This window comes from Bufo bufo, chromosome 5 (assembly GCF_905171765.1).
Source record: "Bufo bufo chromosome 5, aBufBuf1.1, whole genome shotgun sequence".
NCBI classification, from domain to species: domain Eukaryota; kingdom Metazoa; phylum Chordata; class Amphibia; order Anura; family Bufonidae; genus Bufo; species Bufo bufo.
Window position 1 is genome coordinate 51,979,880 of NC_053393.1, and position 12,227 is coordinate 51,992,106.

Genomic DNA, 12,227 nt, shown 5'->3' on the forward strand with positions numbered 1-12,227 from the left:
ATAGATAGATAGATAGATAGATAGATAGATAGATAGATAGATACAATAGATAGATAGATACAATAGATAGATAGATAGATAGATAGATAGATAGATACAATAGATAGATAGATGAGATAGATAGATAGATAGATAGATAGATATAATAGATAAATAGATAGATGATAAATAGATAGATGATAGATAGATAGATAGATAGATAGATAGATGATAGATAGATAGATAGATAGATAGATAGATAGATAGATAGATATGAGATAGATAGATAGGAGATAGATAGATAGATAGATAGATAGATAGAAGGATAGATATGAGATAGATAGATAGGAGATAGATAGATAGATAGATAGATATGAGATAGATAGATAGATAGGAGATAGATAGATAGATAGATAGATAGATAGATAGATATGAGATAGATAGGAGATAGATAGATAGATAGATAGATAGATAGATAGATAGATAGAAGGATAGATATGAGATAGATAGATAGATAGGAGATAGATAGATAGATAGATAGATAGATATGAGATAGATAGATAGATAGATAGATAGATAGATAGATAGATAGATGTAAATGTAGATGATTTTAGGCTGTAGCCGTCGTGCACTGTGATATCACCATGTGTCGTGTCACAATACAAACCCTATAACACTTCACCTTTAGATTCCCGCAGAATCAGACACATAGATAATACACAGATAATGACATATCGCGGTTTAATGCAACTATAACAAGATAGTTTAAAATAGCGTCACCTCTAGTGCCATGCACTGCCTCAGGCAACACCTTGTAATCTCCCCTTGTGTTGTGCCAAACGACAAACCCTTCTCTGCTACATTGCGGTCACTGATAACTGCTACATTACACAGATATGAGATAAATCCTATGTATACAAGATGATCCAAAAGGCACATGTTTGACTACACCTATGTGCAACCTTGAATATTAGAGACTGTACAACGCCACGGCCAATGGCGCTGCTATATCCTCATCTCAGTAACTGTTTGATACATTGTATACCCCAACGTAACATTCTTTATTGTCCTGTTTTAAGCGATACAGAGAGCAAGAAGTAAAAGCCAGAGATGTCATTTTGCTTTCGGAGGGGCTGCGTCCTTCTTCTGCAGCTCACCTGGTGACATCCGCTGATCACCGGGGACCCCCTGTGTGAGCAGCTTTCCTCCAGAGCAGCCCCCTCCTTTCCTTCTCACTGCCTTGTCCTGAGCGGCTGACTTTACAATGAGCCCCCTTCATCCAGCCGTTAGATCCTGCCCTGATTCTACATCCCAGGTATGTTGGGTGACATTTGCTCAGGGTAGCACCTCTATATATAGAGGATAAGACATTCTTTATCATCGCAGGAGTCAAATATAGCGCCCCCCGTTTATATACAAGGACAAGACACCAGCGAAACTTAAGAACAAACTCCGAGCCCTGTTATCCTTTCTCCCGTTCCGGGAACTCACTATTATTAGCCCCCCAAAAAAAATTGATGAAACCTCTTAAAGGCACTTCACTTACTTTTTGCAGCCATTGAGTGTAATTTTCCATCACATGTTCCAGACGTTGAATTTTTTGGGATGGGAAATCCTGATCCATTTGCGGAGCGTCCCTCTGCAGAGCGTTGGCATTGTACTGGTCGGCGGTGGCGGCGGCGGCGGTGGCGCCCTCGCGACAATTCCCGTCGTGTTCAGGAAGGAGAAAAGTGTAAGTGCACTGCCCATGTTGGATGCGACTGTATCTTCTGCCGTTGCCGTCCGTCCCTTTCCTTGGCACGTTGCACTCCGTCCAGGCAATCAGTGCAAGGCAAAGGGCGAATAAAAATCCAGATGCCATCCCCGTGTTGCAAAAAAGAATTCTTTTTCCCCAAAAAAAACTGAAAAAAGAAAAAAAGTGAAGTTTTTCCTTCGAAGTTCTTCGAGAAGTCTGGAAAGAGCCAGAAGGAGAAACGTCCAGCTGCACAATTTGATTTCACCCCTGCGATATCTTCAGCTCCAATAGATATATTTAGTGCAGGGATCTATTGTCTATCCTCATTTGCAGTCTAAAGATTAACCAGTCGGCTGCACACATGGAAAGCCCTGGTCCCCCTCGCCTGTGCTCTGGCTGCAGCAGCTCTGTGATTTCCACTCAGACCCTCAGAGTTTTATGAAGGCATTCAAGCTGGAAGCAGCCTAAGAGATGGCTTGACAGGAATTCGAGTGCGCCCCTATGCAAAGCGTAGCTGGTGGTTTGAGGAGGAAGATATCAGTTTACAAAAGTTGGCTGCAGGCACCACCTCAATCAGGCTTATTCCTCGCAACAACTAGCAGCCCCAGACAAGCTCTAGGAAAAGGCAGAGCCTGTCCTCGTCGGCCGATGACAACCTAAAGGCTCCTGATTGTTCGACGGGATTTATTTTTGTCTTTTTTTTTTTGCAGGTAACTACCCGACACAATGGAGGTGAAGGAGATGCAGTGAAACAATGAGGGGGGGGGGGGGCAGCGTGAATCTGCTGCGGGTCTTACAGATTAGGAGTTTACAGACGGGCATTTTTAAAACGATTGATTTAGTTGACAATGAGGGTGGCGTGGTGACATTGCTCCTGGGCGTCACAGAAAACGTGACAAAAATCATAAAATTGGAAGCCGGCATCAATGAGACTTCACAAGGGTTGGGTTTTCAGATATTCTGGATTGTCAGACAGTTATCGGGGTAGAGAATTTCCTTGCTTAGATTGATAGCCTGGTCATCAATATCCTATTGGTGGGGGTCTGACACCTGGCACCCTCACAATCAACTGTTTCTGGAAGCCAGGGGAGTCAGAAGCACAAGGTTGCGTATAGTGTTGAGCGAATCACACTCCATTTGATCCAAATTTCAGGAATAATTCGATTTGCTGCGAAGCCAAATTTCCTCGTGCTTCGTGGTAGTGAATCCATTTTTTTTCCTGAATGGCGGTAAAAAAAATAAATAAAATAAATCACACCTCCATTTGAGCGGGTGCCATCCAAATCAAATTTTCCAATACTTAATTCATCACTAGTTGTGTCTACTGTGTATAGGTCGGGTACTGCATCGCAACTCTCATTCAGGTGAATGAAAGCTGAACTTGAGTACACCGACGTCGGCAGCCTTCCGCCCACTGCAAAATTTCCAGTGACATTGCAGCACGCCAGACCTGCAGGGTATTGCGAAGTGAGGTCACGGTTATGGGCAATCGAGGGTTACTCACTGTTCATAGGAGAACCCTGGGCAGGCATGCGGCAGTGAAGGAGAGGCTGACACAAAGTTCCTATGGGGCACAGGCCTGATGGTGGATGAGGTGCCCTGGATGTTGCAGGTGTTTAGAGTGCCTGAGGCAAGGTCCCTTTAAGAATCGTGACGCCAGTGCCTGTAACGGTGGCACACCGATTTATAGTAGCAATAAGTGAGGTACGCAGATGGTATAGTGAACCAAACTTTGCTTTACTGGTAGAACAGTCCAACTTTATACAATAAGATGGTAATACAGTCCCTTACATCAAGTGTTCTTCACAAGCAGGCTTATTTCAATACTGGCAGGTATAATCTTGGCAAGATACTCGGAGGGTAACAATAATACACACTCAGACCAGGTTGTACCTTCTCCTCAGAAATAGTGTACACTGTTCCTAGAACTCCTGTCTGGCTTTTATCCCAAGGTCCGGATACCTCAATGCTGGCTTTTATCCTTGGTAACAATCTTCCTCCCGTATTTATCCTTGCACCATATTATTAATTCCTCTGCCTTTTTAGCTTACTTGCATTTAGCTGGATACACTGGCTCTGCTTGGCTTGAGGGTACTGCAGGTTTCTCCCAGGAGGCACATCTCTTCTACTGGGGTGACTTCTTCTTGTGCTATCATAGGCTCAATAATACTTCAGGCAGGCTATAATCCTTCACTAGCCTCATGGTGGCAACTAGAAGCCTGGACTATCCAGCTGCATGTCAGGAGGAGGCCCTCAGCATATCTCTGGCTAAGATGCCTTCTCACTTCTGTGTCCACAGACTCCTGACTACAGACTAACTCCTCCCTGTCTGGGCCTGAACATATATACTAGGGGCTCCCTATCTCCCTCTAGTGTCTAGGATGCCTAACTACACCCTCATAGGCCTGCTATGCATGTCACAGGGGAACAATACACACAAAAGCACATCGAAAATACATTAAAATGCATGGTTACATATAATATTACTGTCCCTTAGGAGTAGGAGTAACACGTGACCCAATTGATCCTTGTGTAGTGCCCACCCCTACCTAGTGGGACACTACAACATATCCTAGCAATATGCAACCAGTGTCTGAGATGGGAATACCCCTTTAATGCTGATATGTGAATATAACCAAACCTTGCAACGTTGAAGCCCTGGGTTTCATCATCTCCATGACGTTTGTAGGTTCTCCTGTGTTTGCTTGGGTTTTCTCTGGGCACCCTGCCCTTTCCCCAGTACAAAAATAAATAAAATATGTTACGATTAATTGGTTTGGTATGAAATGGACCCCATAATGTATGTGCATGACGCTCATTAGCAAATTAGATTGCGAGTCCTACTGGGTAGAAGACTGATGTCAATGGTGACAGCATCAGTAGAATGCTGGGCAATATATGAGGCTGTATACGGTAAGCAGGTGGAGAGAGAGTAATAGTACAACCAGATGGCGCCAATGGCCACATGATTTTACTGCTGAATTTTATGGTCATTGGCTGCCACATGGCTTGGGTGTATGCAACCAGCCATGCTGTGTCGCCATACCCTTATGTGAGGCACTTCCTAAGGAGGTAACACTCATGTTGTGGCCATATTATGGTGAAAAAAGTGACAGCAATGTGTGCATACCGCCTAACTTGTTCTCAGTCTTCTGTGTCTTATCTGGTGTGGTTGTACAGATGTGTCCAATCATGTCTTTTGAAAGGTTGTCCGGGTTTTTAATATTGATGATCTATCCTCAGGATAGGTCATCAATATCAGATCGGTGGGGGTCCAACACTATCCCTCCCCCCCACCGATCAGCTGTATGAGGAGAGGGCGCAAGTGCCATCTCCCTTCTCTCTTCCTGCTCTCCGTTGTATGTCTATGGGACTGCAGCAGAGGACAGGAAGAGAGAAGAGAGATGGAACATGCGCACTGCGCCCTCCGTTTCCTCAAACAGTGTATCGTGGGGTTGCTGGGTGTGAGACCCTCGCTGATTAGATATTGATGACCTATCCTGAGGATAGGTCATCAATAGAAATAGCCCAGATAACCCCTTTAAGGGCTCCAATTTCTCACAATTCTCTCACAGACACCTATAGCACAAACAGTGCCAGAGTAACCTAAATGCCCTATTTCTTAAAGATGGTCACCTGGCCACACTTATCCTGGCATCCACAGTACATTACAATCAGCAGCACTCCCAGCCATCCACACGTGGCCTGTGAGGCATGTTACCAAACCTGGGTGGATCCTTCCCAGTAATCACTGGATATTATACTGAAGTCTGCATGTTGTTATCTTTGCTAGACTACTCATCCCAACATCCCGACTCGAGCCAAAAGAAAAGATCTGTACGTTATTTTGCAGTTGTGAGCTACAAAAACAAGTCCTCGGATTATCAGACTTCTGAATTCTTATGTGTGCTGTAAACCAGGGCAAGAAACGTAACTCTGGCTAATGCTACGAACACAACATTTTGCAGGATTAATAAGTGAGTCAGCAAATACAGTCACAGCCAAAAAGAATCCGGCCCCAAGAAGGAGCTGGTGGAATTGAAGGAACCTTTGTATGTGTGACTGTAATGATGATATATGGAGGTAACTACAATACATGCAGCATTCATTTCTGTGTTGGTCATCTCCATTTTCCTGATGCTCTGCTGTGCGTTTCTTGAGAGTTCAGTTTTTTGTGCTTTTTTTCACGTTTGACATTTTTTTTATATCGCAGCATGCTGAAGGCGAGTTCTTCTGAAGACTGGAGTCAATGGGGGAAACACCTGAATGTAATAAAACCAGAGAAACATGTAAATGCATTCACATAGAGATCTTCACCGAGCGGTGAGAGAGCTTGGACTCAGCAGCCACATCTAAGCATCTGGGATGCTGTAGGGAGCAGATCTCATGATGATATTTCTGATAAAATTACATTATAAAAAAAGTGGAGGATTATTTTTAACAAATTGTAAAAAAATAAAATAAATAACACTTGCTTCATACATATGGGCCTTTTTCAGAACATCATATTTTTCAATGTATTTACAGCACACATAAATACACTGATACATCTCCTACTTAAAGCTCTAAAACCTCTGCTTCCAATAAATATAAAAATTGGTTGCCTGCAGCCACCACTAGAGGGAGCTCAGTGCATAGGAATTTGTACGATTATCATTCCACTCAGAGGAAGCTGCAAAAATCTCTATGCACTAAGCTCCCCCTAGTGGCGGCTGCAGGAAAACGCCACAAATCTATGTTGAGAACAGGAGATGCAGTTCAACACTGGGCCCTCCACTACTCTCAGGTCCCATAGCAGTTATCTGGTCTGCCTCCATGGTAGGTCTGTCACTGCATGATGGCCCACCATGTAGGTCATGGACATTCCAAGCCTGCCAGAGGAGTGGGAGGAGCTTGTATAAAGCAACTGTCTATTCTGGCACATAGAGGGGGCTCCAGAGCAGGGAAGGCTCCTCTATGATGTCCATACGCCCTAATAGGGCACATATCATCCCAAGAGAACCCCTTTAAAAGTGTATTCCCACCTTGAATGATGGTGTCTGCCCAGCCACCTCTTCTTTTATTTTCCACCTGGATGTGATGACCACTTCACCAGTTCGGACTGGGGTCAGAGGAAAGAGATGGGACCTGCATCCACAAGATACTTATGGCATATCCTATGGAAAGGGATGGAATTATGAAGACAACTAATTAACTTCTCCGCTGTCTTGCTGACAATACAACATGATGTCCATATTGACTATATACACAATGTTGGATGATGTCATCACTTGGGGGGAGGGAAGGAATGACATAAGCACCAGGATGAATGTAACTACTGGGGTAGCAGTGGGTCATCTACACTCAAACATGTGAGTACGTCACTTTTTGCATTATTTCTGTGCTGTGACATCACTTATTTCATTTATGTACATCACCAAGCGTACTATCATACTATGTGCTACCACTATGAGCCTTATTGCTGTACTGTGACTTCAGAGTACGTTATCCCACCATTGTGACATCACTGTGATCATTATCCCTGTCCATTAGGAAAACCAATTTAATCAGAAGCTTCTGATATCCATTCTACTGAAGGTGGTCATGGTGGTGTGGGACTCCATTCAAAGTTTTAATATGGGTCCCCATAGGTCCTTGTTACGCTCCTGATGCACCAATCAAACGTTAGCTAGCAGGGCCCAATAGGACATGTGTGGGTCCATGCCAGTCCAGATAGACATGCCCTATACTTGTCAAGCCAAGAGAGAATTAGACATCTGGGCCACTATGACTGTGTCACCCAAGGGACTGCATATATCTCTAGTTGGGTCTGGCCTAGTGTGAGCAGATCCTTAAAGGCGTTTGCTCATAGCTGTACGTTTTTTACTCTACAAGCGGATTTCGTTGTCCATATTTACAAAGCTCTTAACCAATTCCAATATTATCCAACAAAAGTGATTTACTGACTGCCTGAAATAACTCAGCACGGAGTTATTTTTCACCCCTGGGAAGCCATTAATCTCCTGTGACTGAAATGGCACCTTTCAGCAAACATCTCATTGTGTCCACCAATGCTTACGCAGAAGATATAAAAGCTGTTATTGTTTATGGGTTAATGAGTGAATATGCAGAAATGGGATTTCCGAGCGTGCCCCTCTAATTCTCAGAGCCCTGTTTGTTTAGTGCGGGATATTTGGTTTATGTTCTACGAGGGATGACAATCCCCTGATTTTTAGTCTGAACCTCCAGCAATCAGTCCAGGGACAGATGATGGATGAGAAGGCTACGGCCCATGGAGTAATTGTGAGGAAAGCTATTAGACGAGACCCCCTTGTGGTGTTTCTCAGGAAAGCACTTGATCTCTTCTCCAGAGTCTTTCCAAGTTAGACCTGACACAGGACGTTGCTTGTTTGTCTTTTCCGGGAAATGCAGGCTTTCTTTTACTTCGGGACCTTCAGCTCCTAAGCTCATTTATCAGCGGTCAAGAAAACTCCAAACACATTAGTTAAATAATTACCCTTCAATGGAAAGAAAGTCCTGTCACCAGAGTTAAAGCGTTACCATCATCAGCTTGGAACTAGAATCAACTGACCCGAGCGTAAATAATGGCGACCTGCTATTTGAGAGATTTGCACAACTACTTTGTCCAAAATATCGACCATGTTGTTAATGTGATCAGCAAAGCGGAGGAAATACCACTGTAACTGGGTAACTTCTACATTGTTTTCCTAGACAAAGTAAATTGTATTCAATTATTGGTTTAATCGGTGGTATAACCTCCAACATCTATAGGTAAATAGTCATCATCAGACTAACAGCTCATTTAGTTCTTCCTCCATCCATAATACATCATTAAAACCCCATAAGGAAACATTAGGTTTCTCATTCGAGTTATGTTCTTAAAATATCTATCGAGTTCAGGATGTACTGTGGCTCCATCACCATATACAAGGTGTGTATCCCCAACTTTCTAAAATCTAGAGCATCTGAGGGTACAGATGAATCTCTACGATAGTTTGCCCTCTTTGCATCATGACATACTTAGGGTCCTGGCTTTCCTTATAGGGGTTATCCTATGGCTAATGTGAGAAATGAAAATCAGACCTCATATAGTACATGACAATCTCTTTCTAACAAAGCTAGAACCAGCCCTGTACCTCACATGGATCCAGAGATCTCCACATTCATTGCTCTACTAGATTTATAGCAGGCTAACAGCTCAGGGGAGTGTCTTTTCTACTGCAGCCCAGGAGGTGTGTCTCAGCTCTCCCTATCACAGCTCAGGGAAGTGTCTCAGCTCTCCCTATCACAGCTCAGGGAAGTGTCTCAGCTCTCCCTATCACAGCTCAGGGAAGTGTCTCAGCTCTCCCTATCACAGCTCAGGGGCGTGTCTCAGCTCTCCCTATCACAGCTCAGGGAAGTGTCTCAGCTCTCCCTATCACAGCTCAGGAGTCAGCTGAAGGATGAAACTGAGCATGTGCGGCCTTCTCAGTGAGCAGGACAAAGAAATAAGAAGAAAACTAACAGCAGGTGGCGCTATACAGATTAAATTTATTGAATAACTCAGGAGCTATGGAAAATTTTTAATTAAATGAAATTACAAAAGTATTCAGATGCAGGTGCTGGTTTGAAAACTGTAGGATATTTTTAGTTGGACAACCCCTTTAAAGAGACGTGACCAACACTCTGATCTCAAACTGACACAGGACAGGAAGTCACTCACTTCTCTATTCATTCCTATGAGGCTGACAATGAGACGCCCATAGGAATACATAGAGAAACTAGCTTCTTGTCCATACATAAGATAATGTGTTATTTGGAAAGCCATAGTGTTGGTCACATGACACAACTGAGGAGCAGAAGGGAGGTTATAACTCACAAATACAGTCACTGGTAAGACGACTGCCTTCACTACAGTTTACTAGCCCATGTACCTTTCTAGTGAGCCAGAGAATAAATATTTTTGTGGAAGCACTTCTTTAAAGAGGCAAGTAAAAGTAGGCACAAGATCCTCAGGAGAGTGGGGGACAGCAGCAGTGGGAGTTGAGCGGGAACTAACAGACTGTATAGGGGCACACTCTTCTGACCTGGGGTTTAGTAACTCCCATTTGTCAATTTACTGATGAAATGAAATTTTCTTCACGGCCCATGGACAGGAGTGGCACTATTTATGATAAAAAGCTCACCTATTTTCTGATCTTCATCCTCCCCTTTAATTCAGCCTTTAAAGGGAATAGATATAACCATTGTAGTATGATAAAGCAGGCCATACCATACAATGTTCAGCTCTGCAACCAAAGTTGGACATTGGGTCAGAATTAGGTCACATAGGGAGCAACAGAAATTAAATTGATGGTGATCAGGGCTTTCTAAAAGAGATTTTGTCAGTAGCCCATAGGTGGTCTCAGAATCATCAGATTACTAACCTGAGAAGGTTTTCATTGTTTACAGGGTTATATAAGGGCACTACATGAAAGTATCTTAGATTTGATTTAATGTGACGTGACCTTTCGACTATATAAACACATGAGGAACAGTCGCACTCTCAACCTGTTGACCTTTGTGTCTGTTATCACGTTCCCATGGACAGTGATCATAATAACAATGGACACGGTTCTGTATATTGGAGGTTAAGCCTTCTGACTATTCCCCTACTGGTCTTAAAGGAACGTTAAACCTAGAAAACAATGATTTCCCAGAGTGCTTGTCAGTCTCCAGAATTTTCTGTATGTTCCTGAAACAAACGTTATAGCAGAAATCCTAACACAGGGGTTCATTTCCTGATGATCAGTCCTGAGGGGCACGACCTTCATGGGAAGTAGAGCTCACCAAGATTTGTGTCACACTGCAGACAGCACAGAGGGGAGAGGCTCTTGCTGCAGTCAGTTGACCTACAGCCATACACAGTATCTTGAGGAGAAAGAGAAGAGTTTGTTTGATGTCTCCTGGGAAAGAAGATTTAGGCCTCTTTCACACGTGCGTTGTGGGAAAATGTGCGGGTGCGTTACGGGAACACCCGCGATTTTTCCGCGCGAGTGCAAAACATTGTAATGAGAAAAATTGCGCGTGTTTGGTACCCAAACCCGAACTTCTTCACAGAAGTTCAGGCTTGGGATCGGTGTTCTGTAGATTGTATTATTTTCCCTTATAACATGGTTATAAGGGAAAATAATAGCATTCTGAATACAGAATGCATAGTAAAACAGCGCTGGAGGGGTTAATTATTTTTTTTTAACTCACCTTAGTCCACTTGTTCGTGTAGCCCGGCATCTCCTTCTGTCTTCATCTGATCTCTGTGCAGCAACAGGACCTGTGGTGACGTCATTCCGGTCATCACATGATCCATCACCATGGTAAAAGATCTTGTGATGAATCATGTGATGATCGGAGTGACGTCACCACAGGTCCTATTGCTGCACAGAGATCAGATGAAGACAGAAGGAGATGCTGGGCTACGCGATCAAGTGGACTAAGGTGAGTTAAATTTTTTAACCCCTCCAGCGCTATTGTACTATGCATTCTGTATTCAGAATGCTATTATTTTCCCTTATAACCATGTTATAAGGGAAAATAATAATGATCGGGTCTCCATCCCGATCGTCTCCTAGCAACCGTGCGTGAAAATCGCACCGCATCCGCACTTGCTTGCGATTTTCACGCAACCCCATTCATTTCTATGGGGCCTGCGTTATGTAAAAAAGCACAAAGAGGAGCATGCTGCGATTTTCAAGTGATGCGTGAAAATCACCGCTCGTGTGCACAGCCCCATAGAAATTAATGGGTCGGTATTCAGTGCGGGTGCAATGCGTTCAACTCCCGCATCTGCACGGAATACTCGCCCGTGTGAAAGGGGCCTTATAGTTTTATACAACACAATGGGGGTCTATATTAGACGTACCTCTGGTGCAGAATGCGGTTCAAAGGTCCTTTGTGCCACAATCTGCGACTTTTCCAAGCTCAGGCCAAGTCTAAAAAAGTTGGCGTGATGGGGAAGGGCTGGCAGGCCCATCTCATTTACCATTTTCTACACCTGTCTTAGGCAAAGAAAATGGTCTAAATGTAAGACAGCTAGGAAGCTGTGTTACAATTAGAAGCGGTGGTGGATCCGCCAAAGTTATATAGAGGCCGACACCTCTACATAACTTCAGCGGATCCACCGCCAGCGCATGTCCTTATTAAGACCGGCGTCTAAAATGCCTTTATTAATAAATGTACCCCAATATTTCTATCTCTAGTTTTAAATATATTGTATGATAACATAAGATAAATGTAAGAAGATAAAGGGAGGCATTTCTAGGATTTAGTTTAGTGTTACTTTTCAGGCAGACCCATAATACGTAAAATTTTCTTCATTTACCATTCATCATCATTTACATCTGTCCCTGTCTCTTACTGGACTTGCAGTCTAACTTGCCTATTAGATAAACAGGGCCAGTTTCATAGGAAACATGGGAAGAACATACAAACTCCATGCAGATGTTGTTCTTAGTGAGATTTCTCGACCCTAGCATTGGACACCCTTAGGCTAGGTCTA

The 12,227-nt window shown here is 43.4% G+C and overlaps 1 protein-coding gene across 1 annotated transcript in view; it reads right to left on the bottom strand.

Moving 5' to 3' along the window:
• Window positions 1–2,199, bottom strand: part of ANGPT1 (angiopoietin 1) — a 349,933-nt gene extending 347,734 nt beyond the window's left edge. The window contains exon 1 of the mRNA XM_040432391.1: window positions 1,526–2,199. Within this exon, the coding sequence (XP_040288325.1) occupies window positions 1,526–1,840 (315 nt within the window). The 5' untranslated portion in view covers window positions 1,841–2,199. The remainder of the gene's footprint in view (window positions 1–1,525) is intronic.
• Window positions 2,200–12,227: the final 10,028 nt, after the last annotated feature.